Source organism: Chanodichthys erythropterus, chromosome 20 (genome assembly GCF_024489055.1).
Source record: "Chanodichthys erythropterus isolate Z2021 chromosome 20, ASM2448905v1, whole genome shotgun sequence".
NCBI lineage: Eukaryota > Metazoa > Chordata > Actinopteri > Cypriniformes > Xenocyprididae > Chanodichthys > Chanodichthys erythropterus.
In genome coordinates, this window is record NC_090240.1 from 22,326,236 (window position 1) to 22,352,304 (window position 26,069).

Consider the following 26,069-nt stretch of genomic DNA (forward strand, 5'->3'; position numbering starts at 1 on the left):
TGACCGTCCTCACCGTGTTCCATGGTATATATTTAACGCCTTTGAGCCCTCACCTGAGCGATACAGCACCTTTAAATAATAAGATTCCATTGATGCTTTGCCAGGTCTTGTGGCCCATGGCTCTTGTAGTAGCATGTAACCAAGATGTCAGAAAAATCTAACAAGAAAAGCTGAGATTTATTTGGAGCCAATTATACAATTATAAATTATAAAAGGGTGTGCCCACGCCCCACTTACACAGATAAGGTTATTTTTAAGTCCTGAAATGTTACTTTGGTTTTCAGTGGCATTGCTTAGGTTGCAATTTTTATATTAAAGGTGCAAAAGTTCTGATATGATTTATGTTTGTTTCATTGTTTACATTATAAAAATCAGCTGTTTTAACAGGGCTGTGTGGACTTTTTGTATCCACTGTACATGTAATAAAACAAAATGTAATATATATTTTATTATATATGTGTAGATTTTTGGTCTGCTGTCATGTGGGAGCAGTTTATGAGAGAATTTCATAAAAAGCATTGTTTTTCTTTTTTTTTCAGTTTTCATAATCAATCATCCTGATGTTTCCGGGGACATTTTTAACTTATATCTGGTTGTACTGGTGCAGCCAGAAAAGGCCAAGAATGCCAAAAAGATGACCGAGAGGTGTGGAATGTACTTCAGTTCTGAAGATTGACTCTTAAGATGTAAACAGTAATTTTGCATTTTGTCATAGATCATCTAGCGCTAACAGAAGCCTGGTAGATTTTCAACCTTCTTCCCCACTAGGCTGATCCTTTACACTTAAGATGGGTCATTATTAATTCACCAGGATCATAAGGTTATTATGAATGACCTGTAGTTGATCAATGTTTAATCAGATGTAAACAGTGATGTTACAGTAGATCTTAGAACCTCAGTAGATCCTCAACTTTTCTTGGAAGCAGATATTTGATGAGAGGTTTGGGATTCTGAACTCACAATTTAATTCACTGCAAGTTATTGCTAGTTAAGTAATTGCCATTAGATTGATAAATTGAAATGTGTAACAAGAAAAACACTTATTTAAAAAGAAACTACATAAAATAGAATGTGAGCTTAAATGCCATTTTTGTCTTAAATGTGAAGGTGCATTCTTATTTAAAATATACACTACCGCTCAAAACTCTGGGGTCAGTTTAATTTTTTAAAAAGAAATTAATAGAAATGAATCCACTGAAGACTGAAGTATGATGCTGAAAATTCAGCTTTGCCATCACAGGAATAAATGAATTTTTTTTTTTTAATGATTTTATGTTATTTTAAATCATAATAATTCACAATATTACTGTTTTTACTGTATTTTTGATCAAATAAATGCAGTTTTGAGCATAAAGGCTTCTTTAATAAACCAATAACATCTTACTCGTGCCAAATTTTTGAACATTAGTGTATATATTTAAGAATTATTAAAATTATATTTGATAAAATATAATTTATCAAAATGTTTTCATTTCCATTTTCTAAAGGAAAATCAGACTTATTTTAATACATATATTTTTCTAATGAACATTTTTTTAATGCATAGACCATGACAAGGCATTGTGCATTGTAATGCATTCACGTTGCTTTGCCATTTATACTTATTTATATCTTAGTTGGAATTATGACAAAAGCATAATTTCCATCCACTACAGTATTATGAGGCTTTTTATTTGTAACTACATACCGATAAGAATAATAAAGAACTCCAAGGATATCAAAAACGAGAGCTTTGAATACATTCATGACACTTTATTAGGACAAACACATATATTAACTAGTGATTTTGAACGTTAAACCCATTGACATCTTGCAGATGCACATTCCAGTCAAGCTGGAAGAATGTCTGGAATGGGTCCACTCCCTTAAAACATGTCATTTACTCTGTTTGTGACTGTCACTCCCATGTACAAGCCTTACACAGAAAATGTAGAGCCTTCACTGAAAGGACAAAAGTACAAAAATCTCTATTAAATAACCCCGACACAAAATGTAATGTTGTTAATGTCGGTTTGCACTAAAATATTGCATAAATTATTTTTTGCTCTGCAAAAAACCCCTATAAAATCAGTGAAATGAACAATATTATATGACAGACCTGAACTGATCCATCACCTACATATGTTAATCATTATTCTTGAGATTTCCATGAAAATACTGAAATATCTAGCTAAGAAATGTGAAATGAGCTTGAATGACATCACTGCTCCGCTGTACGTCTAATACATTCACATTTTAAGACTCTGTACATCCTCTCACCCATCATAATTATTTACATTATATTTAATCTCCCTAACAATTACATCCTCATATAGAGTGCCATAAAGAGGGCATGTGTTACGTTGATCACATTTCTTTTCTTAGCCCCTACAAGTTTCACGGCATTGCTGAATCCTCGATGCCCCTGGCAAAGAGACGCACCAGCTGGCCATGAACTCTGTGGAAAGAGAGTCATATTAGGAATCATTCAAATGAGAAGATGCAAAGTTTATGGTTTGAAACTCCTAAACTTGCACTTGATATTATTATCTATGGTTTGCTTACATCTTTGGAGCCAGATGTTGCAGACACTGCTGTTTAAAATATTGGGGTAAGTAATTTTTTTTAAAGAAGTCAAAAATATAGTAAAAACATAAATATTATGAAATAATATTATTACAATAAATCAACTGTTTTCTATTTTAATTCATTCCTGTGATGACAAAGCTGATTTTTCAGCTTCAAGGGTTAGTTCACCCAAAAATGAAAATTCTGTCATTTATTACTCACCCTCATGCCGTTTCACACCCGTAAGACCTTCATTAATCTTCGGAACACAAATTAAGATATTTTAGTTTAAATCTGATGGCTCCGTGAGGCCTCCATAGGGAGCAATGACACTTCCTCTCTCAAGATCCATAAAGGTACTAAAAACATATTTAAATCGGTTCATGTGAGTTCAGTGGTTCAATATTAATATTATAAAGCGACAAGAATATTTTTGGTGTGCCAAAAAACCCCCAAAATAATGACTTACACTGATTCATTTGTGCTTCGATGCTTCATGAAGCAGTGTTTTGAATTTGGCAATCACTAAATAAGTTATTCGTTAACTTAGTTATTCGTGGCACTCCAAAAATATTCTCGTCACATTATAATATTAATATTGAACCACTGTACTCGCATGAAATCGATTTAAATAGGTTTTTAGTACCTTTATGGATCTTGAAAGAGGAAGTGTCATTGCTGGCTATGCAGGTCTCACGGAGACATCGGATTTCAACAAAAATATATTGTGTTCTGAAGAGTAACAAAGGTCTTACGGGTGTGAAACGACATGAGGGTGAGTAATAAATGAGAATTTTCATTTTTGGGTGAACTAACCCTTTCAGAGTCACACAATCCTTCAGAAATTCTAATATGCTGATTTGGTCCTCAAGAAACATTTCTTATAATTATCAATGTCGAAAACAGTTTAATATTTTTGTGGATACTGTGATTCTTTGAAGAATAGAAAGTTCAAAAGAACAGCATTTATTTGGAATAAATGTTTTTTTAAATGTCTTTACTGCCTTTTTTGATCAATTGAATGCATCCTCGCTGAAAAAAATAAACATCTTACAGACCCCAAACTTTTGAGCGTTAGTGTATGATTATTATACAGTAAGAGCAGGATTAAGTTCTTCCATGTGAATTTCCCTCGAGTAACTGGATTTTAATGCCTTGCTAAATCACACAACAACGTACCTGCATGAGATCTCGGTGTGAGGTAGAATTTCTCCATCACAGTTCCACACAGATACCGAGCGAGGTTTAGCACAGCAAGGCCCACACACAAAGCCTTGTCTCTTTAATCTACTTGTCTCACTTCCTTTTTCCTTCCACCCTGCGAGATGCTGCTGTGAGTGACCTGCAATGTTACTACTGCTCAGTTTCTCAGGATCTTCCAGTTCTCTCGGAGCAGAGGTCTGAATTTCACGATCATCCTCCTCCTCATACTCCTCTTCTTCTCCAGGAGGTAGAGAAAACCGAACAGCCTTGACACGATGAACTTCAACGAAGGGCAGGTCAAACTGAAATTATAGTTGTTTCAGAGATCTAGCTGAACGTTTTTCTGACTGATTCAACATTTAGCTGCCTGAGAGTTTATTTCCTTGAATGTCATTTGGTTTTACCTGATCCTGTTTGTTTGTGTGCCTGTGAAGGTATGTGAGAAAGCCAAGAGGGTTAGTTTCTCGGACTATGATGAGGTCCGCCGTCCCATCGGCCAGGTGAGCGGACGGCGAAAGACCCTTTGGGCTCCGTGGACATGAGCTTGACATACAGGTGAGGGAGACGCACTTGAACCTGCCTTCAATAGTCACCCACTCACCTGAGATAAAAACAATGATAAAAGGTTAAAGAGCTCAACATCAATTAATCATCTTGCTATATTTTTTTCTGAATAGTCTACATCACAAGTTCATAATGGCTTTGAAGGTCTACCAATGCACACTTTGGCACTAACATGACAACGGTCATATAGAGATGTACAACATATGCATCCCACAGAGACACACAGCACAGTGTGATCTCACTAATAGGGCTTCTAATGAGATGACACAGACAATCATTCTACAAACAGGCAGCAGATGCTCTTACCCTCTAACTCACTGCTGTACTGGCTCACATTAGTGCTATAGAGGGAACTGGAGCTGTCAAAGTGGGGGAACAGCCTCTCTTTGCTCTCTGAACACACACGGCACCTGCACATACACACGCAAACATGCTTTTAAAACATTTCTGGGATCCAAAGCTGCTTTAAGGCAAAAAGAAAAGAAAAGCGTAATGCTGCAGTACACAGGAAAGGAGACCAGATGCAGTTTTTTTAAATGGATGTCAGTTTTCACTATGCTGAATGCTTTTGTGGGAAGAGAGCTTATCATTTAAAGGGTTAAAGGAACACTCCACTTTTTTTGAAAATAGGCTCATTTTCCAACTCCCCTAGAGTTAAACAGTTGAGTTTTACCGTTTTCGAATCCATTCAGCGGATCTCCGGTTCTGGCGGTACCACTTTTAGCATAGCTTAGCATAGTTCATTGAATCTGATTAGACCGACAGTTTTGATATTTTTCCTATTTAAAACTTGACTCTTCTGTAGTTAAATCGTGTACTAAGACAGAAGGAAAATGAAAAGTTGCGATTTTCTAGGCTGATATGGCTAGGAACTATACTCTCATTCCGGCGTAATAAGCAAGGAACTTTGCCGCCGTATCATGGCTGCAGCAGTGCAATGATATTACGCAGCGTCTCTAACAAACGTCTCAATGGTTGCAAGGCACGTTCCCTGTGCAATAATATCATTGCGCCTGCTGCACCCATGGAACGGCAGCAAAGTTCCTTGATTATTACGCCTGAATGGGAGTATAGTTCCTAGCCATATCAGCCTAGAAAATCACAACTTTTTATTTTCCGTTGGTCTTAGTACACGATTTAACTACAGAAGAGTCAAGTTTTAAATAGGAAAAATATCAAAACTCTTTGGTCATTTTTAAGCGCGATGCTAACGGTCTAATCAGATTCAATGAACTATGCTAAGCTATGCTAAAAGTGGTACTGCCAGAACCGGAGATCGGCTGAATGGATTTGAAAACGGTAAAACTCAACTGTTTAACTCTAGGGGAGTTGGAAAATGAGCCTATTTTCAAAAAAAGTGGAGTGTTCCTTTAATTAACCCAAAAATGAAAATTCTGTTATTAATTACTCACCCTCATGTTGTTCTAAACCTGTAAGACTTTGAGACTTCAAAAAGTTCATAAAGAGATGGTGAAACAAATCCATATGAATTGAGTGATTTAGTCAAAATTTTCTGAAGAGATACAATCGTTTTATATGATTAACAGATCGAATTTAGGCTTTTACTCACATATAGTATTAACATTCATCATCTCACACATCAGTTGTGGTAAACAGCTCAAGCATGTTTGCTTGAAACGATTATGCGCAGCACGTTTGAGCTTACGCAAGAACCAGTGAGGTTTGTTTTTGCGTGTCATGAAGGTTTGGTTGAGCTTCTGTTTATGTTCGCTCATCAATGTTTATATGTGAATAAAAGCCTAAATTTAATCTGTTCATCATATAAAGCGTCTCTTCGTCTTCAAAAAACGTGGACTAAACCACTCAATTCATATGGATTAGTTTTGCGATCTCTTTATGAACTTTTTAAGCGTCAAAGTGTCAGTCGTGTAGGACAGAAAGCTCTCAGATTTCCCCAAAAAAAAAATCTTCATTTGTTTTCCGAAGATGAACAACAGTCTTGCGGGTTTGGAACGACGTGAGAGTGAGTAATTGATGCCAGAATTTACAATTTTGGGTGAACCTACCCTTTAATGAATTAACAGCCTATCAACTAAGCTTCAACATGTTGGCAATTAAACATTTGTTTTGGATTGATCTAAAAAAAAAAAAAATGGGGGGAAAAGAAGTCACAGACAGTTTACGACACTTCTGATTACGGTGACACGGTGATTACTGTCTTTTCATAACACGGATGTGGTACTTTGAAATTTGGTTTGAAATAACTCCGAATATTCTTTTAATTTAGCAGTCTTTGTCTTTCCTTTGAGACTATATGTTGCTACTAGCAATTCACCAGCTACTCTTATTCCATTAGAGATCCTACTGCTTGAGCAGCCATGGTAACAGCCCTAAGGAAGGACCTCCATTTCAGAAAAACACAGAGGAATTCAAGCCAATTGTGTTATTTTAATGAGGTAACTGCTAATAACACTTTATTCCCAAAAGATGAGGCCACACTAAGGACCCAAACAAATCTACTCATGGATCCACTCAACACATCCACACATACAAACTCTACCAACTACTTTTCTACTTTCATTTTTGCACTGTTGTTTGAGTTTTAGCAACCTGGGTAGGGTTGCACCAGCCGTTCGTAAGTTCTTTCTTAAATTGGAACGTAAAGTCCACACTAGTGGCTTAGTAACTACTAGCTAGTTTGTAACTAACTCTGTACTTTATTCGGTTGCACCATTTGTTCTTAAGGCAGAACGTAGCTAGTAGCTCGTAAGGTCTCCGTAAAGTAATGCGTAGTCGCATAATATGACGTTTACCTTCAGTTATCCTTCAAATACAGGAGCAGAAGTTGTTGAAATTCCGTGAATTTCAGTTTATCCTTCATTCTGACTTATTTTGCCTCACGTAGCTAACAGTAAAAATAAGTTCCCATTAAATATAATAGCCTACTACTTAATCATAAAATGTTTTTATATGTAAATAACATTCAGAAACTGTATTTGAAACTAAATTAATAAGGATCAATAAATAAATACTGAAACAACAACAAAAACATAAGAAATTACATTTATTGATTATGACTGATTTTATTTGACATGCACAACACGGAGTGATAGGACCGATGCACACAGCGGCGCGCTGTTTAACGGGTTCGTGTTGAAGAGTGTCTAACAAAGTAATCTTTTCACATGATGTTCTCTCTCTTAAAATTTAAGAGAGTGTAAATGTCAGCAGCATCATATATGTGTAAAGAATGAAGTCTGTCAGGTAAAACAAGAGCTTATTGATGCAGTTCAGTCAGTCTGCTATTTTATTCCAACCGTTACTCCTGATAGGAGGCTTCCGTAAATATTTAGTGTATACGTAGAGTTACGCTTCAACTAAGTTTAATGGTGCAACACAAAAATATTTAGTAGTGCGTAAGTTGTAACTTAGTGCCCATTTACGTCAAAACTAGTCTACGTTGTAACTTGCGCACAGCTGGTGCAACTGGCCCCTGTAGCTTAAAATGCTCCTTAAAGTCAATATTGTCAAATAAAATGCTCCTAATGTGGCTTTCAGGTAAAAAGACGAAGGCAAATATTTACCCTGAGAGGCAGCGAGTTTTGTCCCGTGGGCTGGAGATATGGGAATCAGCAGGGAGATATTGCACTAGTCCCGGATAGCTCCTGTTACACAGGTACACCATACAACCTACAAGAAGAACAAACAAGCATGAAAATATGAGTAGAGAGGGAGATCAATGTCTGTTTCTCCTCTCACATTCATGATTATGATTGACAATATCAGTATAGCATATAGAGAAGAATCTGGCATATCAAACCCTACAGATTTCCCAAAACAATGTTACTTCAACAAAGGAATATTTTATAATTACAATAAATATTGAGGCAGACCTATCAGTATTCAGTCTAAAATACAGTTTTAGAGACAGTTGAGTCTTCCCGTCCATACCTGAATAATCATATCTGAGAGGGCCCATCCAGCGGTGCCTCTCACTCTCTGCCAAAACATCGCCATAGAAACCATAGCCCACCATTGAGACAGAATAACGCACCAGTGTGTTTTGATAATGGACAGAACACACATCCAGAGGCTGCGAGTCTCCTGGTAAGCGAAAAAAGTAAAAACATCCAATTATGCGGTCTATATATAAAATAACGGCTTTATTCAACAATATTAGGGCTGACCGATTGTCACGCGCATTTCGTCAGTAAAGCCGGTTCCCTGATTGCCGCTAAATCGCCATCACCTGCTTTCAAATGGAGCGGCATTTAATAGACAGAGCCGTAGATCACAAGACCGTTCATTATCGAAGGCGATTCATCTGCGATATGAACGCGATATTGCGTGGCTTTTCAGTGATCTACGGCTCTGTCTATTAAATGCCGCTCCATTTGAAAGCAGGTGATGACGATTTAGCAGCAATCAGGGAACCGGCTTTACTGACGAAATGTGCGTGACAATCTCATGCGATATATCGGTTAGCCCTAAACAATATCTAGTAATGGGCGATTTCAAAACACTGCTTCATGAAGCTTCGAAGCTTTATAAATCTTTTGTTTCGAATCAGTGGTTCAGAGCGTGTATCAAACTGCTAAAGTCACATAAACTATTGAAATTTCGAAACACTTATGTAGCCTTGTTTACTGAAATCACGTGATACTGGCACTCGAAACCACTGATTCAAAACAAAAGATTTAAAAAAAAAAAAAAAGCTTTCTTTAAAACAAAGCATAAAGCTTCATGAAGCAGTGTTTTGAAATCGGCCATCACTAGATATTGTTGAAAAGTCGTTATTTCGTTTTCTTGGTGCACAAAAAGTATTCTCATCACTTTATAATATTAAGGTTGAACCACTGTAGTCACATGAACTGTTTTAAATACATCTTTAGTAGCTTTCTGAGCACTGAAAAAGGAAATGATGCAATGCAGGCCTCACTATTTTATCAAAAATATCTTAATTTGTGTTCTGGAGATGAACGAAGGTCTTACGGGTGTGGAACGACATGAGGGTAAGTAATTAATGGCTGAATTTTCATTTTTTGTTTTTTATATTATTCACTGGCAACATTACCACACGAGTGGCAAGACAGAGGAACATCTCATTTACGAAGCATGCGTACGCACAAATTTGTGCATGAAATCTGAGTACTAACGTTTTCACTAACAGAACTTTCGTACTAAACTTTATTCTAAATTTAAGAAAAAAATATAGGAAAAACTGAAACTACACATATGTAAAAAGCTGTGTGGCTGTATCATTGTTAAAATCTTATCACGACTCTAATTATGGTTTTGAGAATGACACACTTAGCTCGAGGATGTGGTGACAGCGCATCTGCAGAGAGTGTCACGTTTGACGAGAGTAATGAAAAGCTGTGAAGGAAGCCTTTATAGCCCTTATATGGAGATGATTTGGCCATGTTATATGCAAATGGCTAACCTTGTGCACGTGATCACTCATTTAGAATACTCCAAATTCTCTAACATTAGAAACTCACGCACACATGTTGTGAATTAGGTGGAGATTTTTCATGAGAAGTTCTCCTGTGCGTACAAATATGAAATAATCCAAGCAATTATTAGTGAATGAGACCCATTATTTATATATTCTTCCTCCTCTATTAATATACAATACAATTTGCATATGTTTTTTAGGGCTGCTATCCTGTGTGTCATTCTGCGCGGTTTTAATTGGGTAACACAGTGCCACTAACACTCATAACAGCATTGCAGTGGTTATGAAATTTGGCCTACTTTTTATTGTTTATTGCTCTTAAAAAAATGCAGATTACCAATGATGATGTGCAGCGTCGATGTCACAGGGTCATTTATGCCCACGGTCGCAAAACACACACAATCTGTAGAGCCTGTGGAGAAGAGTAAACACAGGGAGGTAAACTAACTCTCCTATCTTGACCATGCATCTGAATGACACATTAGTGCTATAAACAGACCACAATCGACGCCCTTTTCTGCAAGCATCAGTCACAGCACTATGCAAACATTCACCTGCTGGAATTATGCCAATGTGGAGGTCACATGGCTGCAGCTTTACAGTTGGGTCATGTTCTGAAACTCCCGCCTCCTGCTGGGTTCGTCCAATCACACCGTGCAGCAGCTCGCTGAACATTCCGTCTCCGCCCACACATATCACTCTGAACGGAAAAAAAGATTTGACTGGAACTTTTGATAAATTTCCTAAAACCCAAATTTCGAGTATTATCAGCGAGCTTCCTCGGAAATATAGTGACGCATATTTCTAAGATGACCTTTCTGGTATTAAGGCAACACTTCTGATTAAACAACAAAATACAGAGGACAGGGCTCATGTGACATGAATTATTACAATGACACCTTTGTTACTGCACACTCTTGAATCTTTTCTCATGAGGAAATAACCATTGAAGGATAACTTACCCATCAAACCCTGTTAAGTCTTTCTTCAGGATGTAGTCTCTGGCCTGATTTGCTCGTTCAGTCACTAAAAAAAAAAAAAACATCCCCCAGATTTTTTTTTTTTTAATTCGCTCTATATTTTTTTTAAGAAGTCTTATAATGTGAAAACTACTTTTACTTGATTTTTTTTTTTTAATAAAAGTGTTGAAATATGAAGTTTTCAGTACCTAAACCAATTCAATAAGGTCATTTATTAAAACTAAGCTGCAACAACAGCTTGTTTCTGAAATTTTGGTTGCAATATTATGTCAGATGGATGAAATAAATATGTCACATGATCCTTCAGAAATCATTCTAATATGCTGATTTGATGCTCTAGAAACTGTTCTTATTATTCTGCAGGTTAATATTTTTTTTTTTGTGGAAACTGTGATACATTTTTTAGGATTCTTCTATAAATAGAAAACAAGAGCATTTACAGTACCTCCCAAAGGTTTGGAAACATTAAATTTTTTTAATGTTTTTGAAAGAAGTCTCTTATGCTAACCAAGACTGCATTTTTTTTTTCAATTAAAAATACAGTAAAAATAGTACTATTGTGAAATATCATTTTAATTTCATAATATTACTGCTTTTAATGTATTTTTGATTAAATAAATGCAGCCTTGGTGAGCATAAGAGACAAAAACAGTAAAAACTGTAATGTTTTCCAAACACATACATCCATACATATATATATATATATATATAAGAATGTTATGACCCTTTTAAAATGTGTTCTAGAAAAAATAAATCATGCAAAATTACTAATGATTAGGATATGCTATTTTGTCTGACTATCTGACTATTTAACTTTGCTACTTAATTCAGCCTTGTTCCCAAGTTTCGATAAAGATCGACCGATGTTACTTGAGAACCGTACTACTTGACGTGCAGGCCGTATCAGAGCCCAAACAGGGGGACACTTGATAACTGTTCAGTTATTGAATGGCACAGACAGAGTCTCAGTATCTCACCCACAACATGAGAGCTGATGCCAGCCAGCTCAAACAGAGGGGCCACTAGAGAGTGAAAGATCTGTTTCCCCCTCTTCTTTCCTCCAAAAGGATTAATGAACACCAACAACCTGTGAGGACGCGAGGGGCCTGATAAAGGAGAAGTAGATGAAGGGAGAGATGTTAATGAGTCATTAGAGAATAATGAGTCTGGATGAATGATTAAGGGTATTATTTTCAGCTGTACATACTGTGGGTTTTGAGTGCAGTTCTGAGTTGAGTGATCCATTGGTCCCGGACACCCCGGCTAGGACAGCAGAACTGGGTCCTGCCCAGACTCCATGAGAGTCCATGTCCGTTAACACTGCTGTTGCGCTTCACATAGAATACTTATGTGATTATAAAAGGACAAAAACTAGGTTTAGTCTAACTTATTTGATCCCTGTGCAAAAAAAAAAAAAACTTTTGGAAACTTACATGTAAAATCAAGGTCAGTGTCTTCTACTTTCTTCTGGGTTTGGATCTCAACTCGACCCTCCTTCACCCCAATCACCTCTGACACCGGCACTGAAACTAAGAACGACAGATAGACACTTTACGCTCTTGCATAAGTGATGTACCCATTTCTCACATTCTCAAAAAACATTCCACCATTCCTACTCAGGCCTTTTATGCAGATGCCAAGGTGTACAGTGTTTGTTACCAAGAATTGATGGTGCTGTTCAACTTGTTTTGAAGTCATCAGAATGCAGACAAATCCAATAAGGAAGGACTTTTAAACATAATTTTATTTCATTTCACATTAATTCATTAATTAGCTAAGCATTAAGCAATAAACTAATATGTTTATGGATTATTCCTTTCAATCCAATCCAGCTAGATAATGTTAAGACAGCATTTATATTGTCATGCATTTAAATTAAGTTCAAAGAAAACCGTGGATACAAATTGGATAGCGCACAGAGCATAAAGTGTCACTTTAACCTATTTCTACATTTCTTGTCAATAATTAAACTAATTGTAATGGTACATCAGGCATCAAATCATTATATGGTGGTTAATTATCTACAAATAAGAATGACTATAAGTCACTGATGTGTCAGAGTAAGTGTTCGTTTACATTTCTATGGCTCTTCATCCAAATGCTATTTAATAATAGCAAATTATTTTATTATTATTATTATTATAATTACTTTAAATTATTTTTTGTTACTTCTTAACAATAAATGCTGTTGACATGGGCTCATACATTATTTAACATTATTTTTTTCTATTAATATTAGTACCTGAGTCCATAACGTGCACAACTGCTCTTGTGATGTCAAAATGGCTGCGCCCATGAGGGGGCGACCTTCTCCTTGTAGAATTTATTAATTTATTTTTAGAAGATTGATGATGTGATATGATATTTCTCAGAAGTGCTATTAATTTCTTGCCTCATTTATAATTAGTAAAAAATGACCGAGTCTGACTTTAATCGAATACATATCCCATGTCATGTAATTTTTTTAACATATACCCCAAAAACACCCACAATATCACTTTGTACACGTACTTTAGAAGCATATTAAACATATTTAAATTTATCTACCAAGCTATCTTTATAAAAAATAACAAATTGTCTCAAAACTGTCAACCTAGACCGCATTTTTGGAACTCGGGTGCATTGAGAACGATAATAAATGTCGTACTTGTTTTCTTCTCCCGGTTCCTTTTGTCGATCTCAGTCCAGCTGAAGTACCATCCGCTCAGGAAAGCCCTGTACCGCTTATTACCGATCCACAGACTCGACTCAACTCTCACCGAATCCATCTCCATCGCCACTTTGGTAGTTTCATTTATCTATACAACTTCATGCTCCCACAAGCAGTATTCAGCGGTATTTTTTATCCATGCAAGAATTTAGAAGTTGCTCAAGGCGTCTAAAATTTGAAGCGAACAAATATAATCATTTTGTTAAGACGTGGGTTAAAAAGTCGCCAAGTTTAATAAATAAGCTTAAGTAAGGTAATATCCAATAAATTAAGACGGCTCCGTCTTCGCTATCCTGGACTGACCTATTTGACTGTTACAGGTATAAAACACGTTCACTTCCCTTTGAGGTTGCGCACCTGTACTGGAAAAATTTGCATACGCAACTCTCATTGGATAATATGATTATGCAGATGATATCCGACCGTAATTCATTGTAAATTATCAAACGAGTACTTTTTTGCCATTCAAAGTTTTTCTTTTATAAAATTACTTTAAACTTTACAAAATAAAATATTTGATTCACTGCCTCTGGTATTATTAATCAGTTATATTTTATGAATTTTAACATTGTTAAATGTAAAAAGTACATTCTGTGCAGTGGTGGGCGGAGCTAGTGAAAATAGTGTTATAAATATTCACTGTAAATAGACACATGTTGTATATTATGTGTAGATAGACCATCAAAACACTGCATAGCCTGCTTAAAATTCATCTTAGATATATATTCATGTAAGTTTCTCCTTTCTCTCTGCACCCTTTTGTTTTTACTGTCAACATACAGTTGGTGTGACTGGTATGACTAGATGACTCGACACTTAATAAACACACTTCAACCGTCAATTTTTGTTTCCTTTTTTTTTTTTTTTTCCCTTGGTGAAGGATGTTTATACAATATCTAAGATTAGTCTGAACACATGCAACATTGGCTTCAAATGCCAAAACACAGGTGTCAGTCTTGTTTGACTGCACTGACTGCACATCTTCCTCATCTTTGGTCTGTTTTTGTTTCTGTCAGTGTGTTTCTTTTCTTCTGTTAAATGGGCTAAACCTGGAACGTCGACTTACCTGAAAATCTGCTTAACCCGAATGACAGCAAAAGTAAAAGGGTTCCGTAAATATGTTTATCTCCAAACAGAAGGTTTTTTTTTTTTTTTTTTTGTCTACACATACTAACATATTAGAATATAAGAAGTTGCATGCATTATGATGAAAAGCATGCATCCTTTGTCTCTAATTATTCTTAATCTTGCATGTAATATATAATACCATAATGTACATTAATTTAGACATTAATTACAATGGTAAACACATTAAGATGCCCACATTAAGAATCCAATTTTCAGTGTTTTCCAGTCTTGTAATATTGTTTTGATAAGCTTGTACCCTCTACTTCAGAACAGTTCCTTGTAACCTCCAGCAGGTGGCGACAATGGTTTAGACATAGCATATATGCACTGCTCTTAATAAAAATAAATACATCTGATACTGGTTTCGCTACATCTAACAATATAATTGTTATAATAAATCAGTTTATTCAAGATTTTTATTCGAGATATTTCATTCAATATCGTTTATGTGTTCCTTTAAGGCGTAATTTTCCCTTTCAAGTTGTCATTTTTGCAACTTGGCTATGAGTGGTTCAAAGTTAGCCTAATCAAAAAGGAATGCAGTCTGAATTATTTGATAACAATCAGCTACATTGTCAAATGTGACATCATCCATTTTGTGTCAAAAGAAACACACATACATCTGCATTCAGATTTTGTGATGCAGATTTACAGTGATGCATCTTGGCAGCTTTTTCCATAATCATTCTCTAGTGTTGTTTTGGAGTTGCTAGAGGGAATCCAGCTGGGCAGATAAAGCCTAAATTGAAAGCAGCTGCTCTAAAACTCATTGTAAGACAGAGGCATACTTTGTCCCAGTTATGGATGTGACTGGGCATGTAAACAGATCCTCTGCAGATGTCCTTGTGATATTGGATGGAGTAAATTCTCAATGGCTGAACAGAAAGAGATGACAGAAGTGCTTAATCTTTTTTTCTGAGGGGAACTTCTTTTAATTATAGGTTACTGGACTAAATGGATGTATTGCCAAAAGTTTTATAGACTTGTTTGGCTAGAAAACCACATTATAACACATTATGTCTAAATGCTTATTGATGCACTTGTTTGAGTCAGTTTATATCCTAGGACAAACAGTTTTGGACCATCACTGATGGCTTCACAGTTTTGTAGATTTATAATTCTTTTTATAATTCTAATTTATAATTCTTTTTATAATTCTGATTCTATTTCTTTCAGGGTAAGGAGACCAATATTATGTAAAGCTGCAAGCAGCAGTGTTGCCAACTGCTTTCAATTAAAACTTGTAGCTAAATGTCACTATATCACATATCATATGAATATAGATCAGTAGGCAAAATAAGAATCTAGAAAAGGTTTGTCCAAGAAGTTGTTAGATTTGTCCCTAAACTTTTGGAAAAAGTCTCAAAAAGGGGTGGGGAAGTCACTAAATCTAGTGATAAAATCGCTAAATTGGGAAGCAGGGATGAAAGGGCCCTTGCACTGGTGCCACTGCTACCTGCTAGCCTTAGGAAAACAGAGCACGGTGGCCAAAAATGCATTTAAAGGTGCCCTAGAATTCATAGTTGAATAACAAGAGTTCAGTACATGGAAATGAAATACAGTGAGTCGCAAAACACCATTGTTTCCTCCTTCTTGTGTAAATCTCGTTTTTTTTAAAAGACCTTCGAAGAACAGGCGAATCTCAACATAACACCGACTGTTACGTAACAGTCGGGATCATTAATATGTATGACCCCAATATTTGCATATGCCAGCCCATGTTCAAGAATTAGACAAGGGCAGGCAGTATTAACGTCTGGATCTGTGCACAGCTGAATCATCAGACTAGGTGAGCAAACAAGAACAAAAGCGAAAAATGGCAGATGGAGCAATAATAACTGACATGATCCATGATATCATGATATTTTTAGTGATATTTGTAAATTGTCTTTATAAATGTTTCGTTAGCATGTTGCTGATGTACTGTTAAATGTGGTTCTGTATTCACAGAAACAAGAGAAGTCGCGCAATTTAAAGGGGCCGCAGCCTGAAACGGTGCATAGTTAATGATGCCCCAAAATAGGCAGTTAAAAAAATTAATAAAAAAAATCTATTTTGAGCTGAAACTTCACAGACACATTCAGGGGACACCTTAGACTTATATTATCTTGTAAAAACTAGGGCACCTTTAAGTAGGTAATATAGGAGGACTGTGTCAAAGTCATTTGTATTTGCCACAGTTCCTGCTGCCAGCTGGTGGTGCTATGACTATAACTGAATATTGGCATGTAGATGTGGACTCTTATCAAACATGTTAAGCTTGGGGCAGATTGGACATTTCATGCATGAGTTACAGCAACTTCCAGTTTCATTTTATTATTAGCATGCTTTAGCAAATTAGCTAAGTTTTTCTAGGATGCTTTACCATGTTTTTAGCATGTTGTATGTTAAGTTTGGGCAAGATTAGACATTGCAACACTCTACAATTCTTATAAAACACTCGCATATGTGACTAAATCTTCACTCTGGGCGACTAAATAATGTCTATCATTAGCCATTGGCTAATAAATTCTTCGATTTTGCTCACCAGTGTGTTTGTGTTAGAGGCGAAGTATAAATTTAGCACAGATATATTTTTACTCTCTGAACACTCTGAGCACTTGAGAGTTCCGCTCTCTGTCAATCGATTTGTACTATTTCAATTCAGCTCAATGGACAATTTAGATCTTGAAAGCTGGACTGAAGAGTCTAGACTGCCAAGAGAAATGTGAAAAATATTGGAACAAATTAAATATGATGTAACTGCAATTTCACATTGTTAACAGAAAGACTTATTTGTGGGCCAAACCATAAAAATAACCAGCTGTAATCAACATGGACATCTTCAGCAGAGTTTTCAGAGCCTCATAAGTTTTGCGTCATTAGGTGGTGCTACTGCCACAAAGTGATCTAAACCAGATACTAGAGGCTATTAGAGACCTTCGCTGTAAAAAAGAATTGTTGGTTTAACTTAAAAAAGTAAGTTACCTGGTTGCCTTAAAACTTTGAGTTTGTTGAAATTAAAAATTTGAGTTAATATAATGAAGGTGATTGGTTTAATCAACATAAACTCAAAATATTATGTTATCTGAACCACATTAACCATATCTAAATTGATTTCACAAAAGAAAAAATGTTGTGATAACAAATCATGAAAATCATTTTTTTTACAGTGTTGGAAGACAGTGTTTAATCACGATAATAACATTAAATAGCTAGTCATGAGGCATCATAATCAAAAGTGAAATGATAACTTAGGTTTGATTTCACAATTTTGACTTTACAAGACCGTCTTACTTTCATAAAATGAACAATGCAAAAATGAATAACCAAACTAATGTACATTGTAATAATTTTGTATCAAAATGCTAATCGTTTTGCATGAACTTCCCTAAAGTTTCTTTCTGCATCTTTCAAAATCCAGCTGAAGTGATATTTTGTTCATATTGCAAATATTGTATCTCATGATTCATAGAACTGTAAATTCAGGCTTTGCTTATAAATAATATTATAGAGTGAATACAATGGACACTGACACTGTCTTATTATGTGTCATATTGTTTTAAAATATGATGTCAGATAGCCTAGCCCTTCACACAATATCATTTTACATATAAATCTCTAAAAGTAACTCTACACTGGATACTACAATATCCCACTTTACCCGTATTCACCCTTGGTGTCATAAGCAAAAAGACAAATAGGCTTTATTAAATATTGTATACAGGCATTACAGAATAAAATAAGTTATTTGCATATTTAAAAAAAACATCTGGTAAAGTCACAGTGCAAAACTGTTGTGCATTTTCATTTTGTTAAAATAGGAATCAAATTTAGTTTGTAGAGAGAGGCGTAGTCCAGCTGTAAGATCCCTTTTCCGGAATTCCATTCCGCCTTTTATGCCAGGCGCTGATAGGCTGTGTCTCAAATCCTAGTGAGCTTCCTACCTAGACAACATATTTGGGCGTCATAGTTCTGGGCATCATTTACACTCCGAGTCTCTTTCTGCGTCAGCTTAGAAGAGCTGACTATGCTGTCTAGCTAGGCAGCTCACTAGGATTTGAGACAAAGCCATCGTCAGCAGTTCAACATCCTCGCGCTGAAGTGATCCGCTAGGCAGTGCATGCTGAACTTTCTGCTTGCCCATCGGAAAGTGGGACCAAGAGAACAAAACGGATATTCACAAGTCAACCATAAGTTTCTCTTGGTTGTATCTCACAAGGACTCAACAGAAGACGGATTTTTTTTTTTCTTTTTTGGCAAATGAAGTCCCACCAAGCGTGGGACGGAGAAGCGACGGCGGCCTTGCTGTAAAAGAAACGCTTCAAACTTGCGAATAAATTCTCAGAGGCTTCAAGTGACGGACTTTGATTTTCCCAGCGGCGTGTTTGGAGTCGTGCTGGGTTGGCAGAAATGGGGACGCGGATACGTGCCCACAAACTCACCCTTTTTATTTTCCCTTTGATATTTACGTCGTATCTGTTTAATGTAAGTGATTCATTTGCATTTTTATACTTTCATTGTATCACTATGTACTGCTTTTGTGTAAAAGGTAACTGTATCAATGGAAAGCACCCAAAAAGTTACTTTAGCAAAACTTTGCGTCGTAATATAACCCATTCATTTTCACTCCATTCTTTTTGCAGCATTTAGTAAGCCGCGAATTGTATCATGTGAAAGTTGCATTGATCTCTTACACGGATATGTAAAGCTCGACTCAAGTGTTGTAGTCCTGGTCTAATTTTATCCATAGAAACGAGCTATTCATAGTTGTTCTCACTGGCGTCTTGCATGTCTGTATACTTTATTTATTCTTTGACACTTGGTTTAGAGCACTTTCACTGAACACTAACTTGTACGAAGTTATAGCTTTTGTGATCAAACACTTATTCAGATCACCTATTGATACAGTAGATAATGTAATTTCCGCATATTTCATGTGAACAGATTTTAGCTTGAATAATTAATATATTTATTGTGTAATATATGCAAACAATAAAAAGACTATCAAGTGAAAAAGGAAGCAGTTTATCTTAATTATGGGTGGGATGATCTAACCCTGTTTTGTGATTGCTTCCTTTCTCATGTTGTCATGATTAAAGCAATGCATAGACTGCATTTGTTTTATCACTTTTGCGCTTCATGCATGACATAAAATCACAGTTTCTACATAGACTTGCTTATTGACTCTCAATGTTTGTGCTAGGCACTCACAAAGAAATTGACACCTTTGTGAAAACTGTCTTTGAATTCTTAGCATTAACAGGAGTTATATACACAGGATAGGTTTAATAAAATATATTACAATTAAAATAAATAGTGTCTGAATGAGACCGAATAGCCGATCACATGATTAGGTATGAGTTAATATGAAAACCCTGCATCTCATCTTTCTTGGTACCTGTAGTACTGTTCTACTTCCAGCCTGCTGGTAGATTCATTTTGACTTTATTGCTAATAGGTGGAGAGTACTGAGATACTAACTGAACTGTTGGAAATGGAATAGCCTGTGAAATTACCTACACAAAAGAATCGAAAGAAAATCATTTTTAGGGAATACTGCTCTACTTTTGCATGAAGTTAAAGCTTCTGTTTTTAGTCTGGTTCTTGTAAAGCATAAAAAAGGTACTTTCACTGATCAAAAACTACCATTTGTTTTGAGGAGCTTCTTAGCAGGCTGTACAGTCATTACCCCCTCCTGTACGTTTTGGAGTTAGTTTAACTAGTTAGCTGATATTAGCGATGTCTTGGAGCGCCTTTGATGTTGAATCCTCCTAAAATTCTCTGGATCACATGCTAACTGAAAGTCTTGTCATGTATAACTTCAGATTCTTTAAATCCTGCATACCATGTATAATCCCTCTCTTATCATTCAGACACTAGTGAACATGAGCCTCTCTCAGTTTACTGATGTGTAGCGGGGGCCCATCGCCTTTGGTAATTTGAGATCTTTGCTGCTTTGTTTCAGGGTCCACTGTGTCAGTTGCAGTATAATTGAATTAAATGGAATCAACGCCATGTGTTTTTTCCATTACAAGCTTGCCTAAGATTTGACAGAGTTCAATTGAGTTGGCTTCAGTTGCCACCGGCATCCCTGGTGTTCTTCTGGAATTTCAGGGTCATAAGTATCAATCAGCACTGACAAAACCCCAATAAAAGCACTTTATTACCTTTTAGTTTACTGACACAATCAAGTGCTCCCTCCCTGCTGTTAACTATCAATGGCCTGGTAATTGAGAGATGATCCTTTGCTATTTATTGACGCATGTAATTTTTGGGTTAAACTGGCTACTTGTGAGGTCGTTGAAGTTTTGTGTGTTGGTAAAGAGTTGCAAGTGGGTTCACGCCCAGTGTCACTCCTTTTACTTTTAGCTTGTTTGACCTTTATTTAGGATGAAGAAAAAAGTAGGAAACTCTTTTGAGAGATGTAGACCTGCAGTTATCGATTAACAAAAGTTTGTTCATTTAAGCAAGTCAGATTTTTATTTTGAAATAATATTTGTGGTTTTTGAGAGTCAATAGTGTCCTTTTTTGACCTCATTGACTTTTATTATATGGACAAAACAACAGTTGAAAAATTCTTCAAAGTATTTTTTTGTTTTCTAAATGATAATAGAATCTTCTTTTTTTTCCTGTGCTAACAATCCCTTTTAAAGGCAGATAGTTATTATTAGCTCTGTTTTTGACTCTACAAAGCCTTTTAAGTGTTGGACTTTGTCGCATGATGTCCAGCGTTACAATGTGCTATTTTATTTTGAGATGTCTCTCTGATTCGAGAGTCACAAGGATATCATGACTTCATCTAGGTCGGATTTTGAGGCAGGTCTGGATTCCTGTGGATATATTCGGTTTACTGCTCTAGACTGTAGTTACACGCTCATTTCTGTAGTGTCTTTCACCGTCTTGCCCTCCCCAGTATGCCCACATTTACTGTATCTTATGTAATATCTAGATATAGTCCAGCCTACCTAGTCAATTTAACACCCACATGGTCTTCCAAGTAAGCACAAAGGAATCTAGTGCACAGCACTGGGATAACTGGGCCTGTGTTCAATGAGATTTTGAGGACAGGAGATTATTAATGGTCTCAGTGTGTGCTTTTATATATCTTGTTTGTGAGCTGCTTGTCAACCTAATATGGCCTGTTACATTCAGCAAATGCTATAGGTACTTAAATGAATTGCAGTAAAATCACACACTTCAAAATGGCATTTATGGCAACTTAGAAAAATGTGTGCTAGTATAATCTGAGATCTCTCAGAGATGTTAGAGTGCGTTTACACAACAGCGTTGTACTAAAAAGGGAAAGGTTTTTCCTTTTGCATTTTTCGCGTACAGACAACATCATTGTCAAAACGGTCCCTGTTCACATGGATCTGCAAAAAGGGTAAAAAATGCTGTATTATGCATGCCTGGCCAGTAGTTGGCGATGTCACTTTGTAAAGAAACACTGCGCGCCGACTGATAACGTAATACGCATGCGCATGATGTCACTGTTTTCGCATTTTTGGAGACAATAATGAAAAAACATGCACTTTGAAACTCTTTTTCAAATGTTTGCGTTTTTGAACAGCCAAAACACATTAAAAGTTTTAAGTTTAGTAGTTGAAAATGGTGTCGTCTACATGGCCCCTTAGTTTTACATTTGTGCATTTGGCAGAATTTTTATCCAAAGTGATTTGTGTTGCATGTTTATTAGTGCAACACATATTTCTTGGGAATTGAACCCATAACCTGGTGGTTGCTAGTTCCAATGCTTTACTTTGTTTATTTTGTGAATGTATTTAATCTTTGTAAATGCATGTTATTGCTCTTATACATGAATGAATAGTTCACAATATGTTTAATTAATCTTTAATAATTTAATTAAACCCCTTTCTTCCACAGTTGTCTGCATGCTCACATTCATTTTTGAGTAGAACAGCCATAAAATTAAATTAACAACCCATGGATAGAACCAGGTTTTTGATGATCTTTTAAACTGGGATGTACGTCACAATACGGTAAAAACGATCTGCCATTACCTTTTCATCATGACTTTAAGTTAATTTTCAGTCCTTTTAGTTTGGTTTGTCCTCTTTTGGCTCTTGTTGTAAATGGTGTGGATCATTTATAGATGTGGCTGAATGCAAACTTATTGGCACATATGGAGAACAGCCTGTGCTGCTGTTATTTGTTTTGTTGTGAAGTGTGACTTCGGTTTGGATTGGGGTCAAAGTGGTTAGAACAGCATTTTTATGAGCTGATGTACTGAAATCGCTCGACATTTAGAAATCCCTCTTTTTTTAGTATTGTTTTGTATTTTAAAGACATGTTTCATTTTAAAAAGGTTGTTGGTCTTTTGAATTCATTATGCCAAGGATTGTTCCCAGCCATATCTGTGATCTACTTGCTTGCTCAGATAAATTCATCCCACCCCGTTCCGCTTCGTCTGCAGGTAACCTGTGGTACATCACTGTGGGAATCTTCATCTTGCATTTGCCAGCTGTTTGTTATAGAGTGGGAGGGAGACAGACTCCAAACACAGCTGCAGTTCAGCTGGTATTGTAACACTTGCAAGTGCAGACTTGAGTGCTCAGTGTGCGGTTTGATGCTTCATAAGAAGCGCCCTTATCCTGACCACCCATACTCATAAATACAAATTTTCTTTCTTGATTAGTTATGTATGTCCCGCCTTCCCATGCATTCTCAGAACAGTCCAGACAGTTGTTTCACCAATAGTGTCACAAGAAGTGCTTGATATATTGCTGCCATTTCAGTACATGACTTGTAGATGACCTTCAAAAATGTGCATTGTGCAATAACAACACCAAGATCAGGGGTTCAGTTTCTAGAGGGTATGCATACTATTAAAGTTTATAGTGTAAATGTGCTCATTACATTGCTTAGTGTAAGGAAGTGCTTTGAGTTTTGTTTCTATAATGAAGTGCTAAATGGTGTCTCAGACTTCTAAAAGGCTTTATACACTATATTGCCAAATTGGTGTTCCAATCACTTCCATGGCCACAGGTGTATAAATTCAAGCACCTAGGCATGCTGGCTGCTTCTACAAACATTTGTGAAAGAATGGGTCGCTCTCAGGAGCTCAGTGAATTCAAGCATGGTACCGTGATAGGTTGCCACCTGTGCAATAAGTCATTCCTGAAATTTCCTCACTACTAAATATTTCACGGTCAACTGTTAGTGGTATTATAACAAAGTGGAAGCAATTGGGAACAACAGCAACTCCACCACGAAGTGGTAGGCCACGTAAAATCACAGAGCGGGGTCAGAGCATGCTGAGGCGCATAGTGCTCAGAAGTCGCCAATTTTAGCATTGGACACATGCTCTCTGGAGCGATGAATCACGCTTCTCTGTCTGGCATTCTGATGGACGATTCGGGATTGGCGGTTGCCAGGATAATGGTACTTGCCTGACTTCATTGTGCCAAGTGTAAAGTTTGTTGGAGGGGGGGATTATGGTGTGGGGTTGTTGTGGTTGGGTTTGGCCCCTTAGTTCCAGTAAAAGGAACTCTTAATTTTTCAGCACACCAAGACAATTTCATGCTCCCAACTCTGTTTCCCAAGTTTGGGGATGGCCCCTTCCTGTTCCAACATGACTGTGCACCAGTGCACAAAGCAAGGTCCATAAAGACATAGATGAGTGAGTTTGGTGTGGAGGAACTTGACTGGCCTGCACCGATAGAACGCCTTTGGGATGAATTAGAGCGGAGACTGCGAGCCAGGCCTTCTCGTCCAATATCAGTGATGGGCTTCACAAATGCGCTTCTAGAAGAATGGTTAAAAATTCCCATAAACACACTCATAAACCTTGTGGAAAGCCTTCACAGATAAGTTGAGGCTGTTATAGGCTGCAAAGGGTGGGCCAACTCCACATTAAACCCTACAGATTAAGAATGGGATGTCATTAAAGTTCATGTGCACGTAAAGGCAGACGTCCCAAAACTTTTGGCAATATAGTGTATTTGTCTGTCTCTCTGGAAAATTTTGACCTTTTTTAGACTTGTATGGGAACAACCTGGATGTCTCTCTTTATTGGCTAGATCATGACTCATATATTGTTATGCATAATTTGCTGTACTAAAAATATCAGTATGTATTTGACCAGAAAAAAGATGTTCTGTGCAGCACAACTATTTATGGAGTTTTTTTCTAAGGCTGCACAATATTGGTAGCATATTGGTTATCAGATGATATTAGATATTTTTTTAATGTAATTATTATTATTATTATTTTCTTATTAATATTATTTGTTCATTCTCATTTACCATATTTTTACATTTAGATTTCCTTTATCATCCAACACCAAAAGTAAATAATTAATGTTGTATGTAATGTTAAGCAGATCTCAATTTTATTCCATATTTTCATTATAAGTACATTATAATGTTGTGATGCCCATATTCACTTGTTGCATTTAAAACATAATTTTAGTGGTTACTTTTTTTTTCTACATTTATTTAGAAAAAATAATATACAATTTTAATATCAGCTATTTATCAGGTATCAGTAATAACATGAAAATAATAAACTTACTGTATCCAGAATTCTAATATTGCTCCATTACAATTTTTTTGTTTTAGTTAAAAGTCTATAGTATGCCTACATTATATCTGCAATAAGTACTGTATAGTACACAGTAAATACACTGGCCTTCTGTATCATCAGTATAGCATCCATATGTATAATATCAACGTTTTACTCAGTACATCACAGATGGCTTGTGTCAGTGCTTGCTGGATATTTATGGTAAGATGAAATTGTAAAGAGTGTCTGATTCTGTCTTGTGAAAACAGCGTGTGAATGAAGTTCTCAGCAGAGACATCTTCCATTAATCTACGACAAGCCTCGGCCTGTCCCAGAAAGAAAGGCGCTACTTTTTCCGAGCCTCCTGCAACCCCCATAGGATACGAGTTCTCCCAGGCTGTTATTACACCACTGAGATCATGTCAGGAAAGAAAAAAGAATTTCATTGCCCTCAGGTCACAGTATATGTCACAGCGAAAGGAAAATAAAAATGAGAAGATAGATGATGGAGCACTTGATTTTGTAAACGTTCCTTTCATCAATTTACAAGAAAAGAGCCAAAAAGATAAATCTTTTATGTTCACCAAAAACCAGACATAACAAAGACTTGCTTTGCAGTGCTTAACCAAAACAAAAGCGTAAAGGTGCGTCTACAAGTGATTTTTTTTTAACACAATCCATTGACCTAGTGTACCCTGGATATGGTGATTGAGTGCACCACTGTTTGTGATATACTTGTTTTTGAAGTGGTTGCCAGGGACTGTCATAGTTTGCCGGGCTGCTTTTGGCCCCTTTGAGCATTCGGGCCTCTATTCAGTACTGCCACCTTCTCTGCACCTCTTCAACCGGAGAGGCCACAGATAAAACTAGTTGAGCCACCCAGGAGGCTGTTGTACATTAGCATGTCAACAGCTCCTCTACTGGAGCCGGGCACTTCTGGCTCTTGGCCGTTGGCAAGCAGTGCTTCTCTTTGTCATTCAGATGAGAGAGTAAAGATGTAAGGTAATTCTTG

General features: G+C 36.5%; 2 protein-coding genes across 18 annotated transcripts in view; one reads left to right on the forward strand and one right to left on the reverse strand.

The window, feature by feature from the left end:
- Positions 1 to 1,750: 1,750 nt before the first annotated feature.
- zgc:158263 (ceramide kinase family protein) lies at positions 1,751 to 13,500 on the reverse strand. The gene is made up of 13 exons (XM_067372151.1): positions 13,361 to 13,500; positions 12,147 to 12,242; positions 11,921 to 12,058; positions 11,691 to 11,819; positions 10,696 to 10,759; positions 10,288 to 10,433; positions 10,071 to 10,145; positions 8,227 to 8,379; positions 7,860 to 7,965; positions 4,621 to 4,724; positions 4,155 to 4,351; positions 3,727 to 4,052; positions 1,751 to 2,437 (listed from the first exon to the last, which is right to left on the reverse strand). The coding sequence occupies exons 1-13, from the start codon at positions 13,485 to 13,487 to the stop codon at positions 2,377 to 2,379; spliced, it is 1,722 nt and encodes a 573-aa protein (XP_067228252.1). The 5' UTR covers positions 13,488 to 13,500; the 3' UTR covers positions 1,751 to 2,376.
- Positions 13,501 to 18,592: 5,092 nt separating this feature from the next.
- The window catches only part of hspg2 (heparan sulfate proteoglycan 2), a 116,661-nt gene continuing 109,184 nt past the window's right edge, over positions 18,593 to 26,069 (forward strand). For 12 of the 17 annotated variants that reach the window (XM_067371539.1, XM_067371544.1, XM_067371545.1 and 9 more), the window contains exon 1: positions 18,593 to 19,018. In XM_067371539.1, the coding sequence (XP_067227640.1) occupies positions 18,944 to 19,018 (75 nt within the window). In that variant the 5' untranslated portion in view covers positions 18,593 to 18,943. The remainder of the gene's footprint in view (positions 19,019 to 26,069) is intronic. The other 5 variants (XM_067371550.1, XM_067371551.1, XM_067371554.1 and 2 more) reach the window with 1 other exon arrangement.

What these genes read in the sequence shown, in the direction of transcription:
- zgc:158263 (XM_067372151.1), bottom strand. Translation starts at nt 13,487, where the DNA reads ATGGAGATGGATTCGGTGAGAGTTGAGTCGAGTCTGTGGATCGGTAAT. An exon ending in CATCAGCTCTCATGTTGTGG is followed by an intron (nt 10,760 to 11,690) that starts GTGAGATACTGA and finishes TTTTTTTTTTAG; the next exon opens with TGACTGAACGAGCAAATCAG. An exon ending in CACACCGAGATCTCATGCAG is followed by an intron (nt 2,438 to 3,726) that starts GTACGTTGTTGT and finishes CTCTTTCCACAG; the next exon opens with AGTTCATGGCCAGCTGGTGC.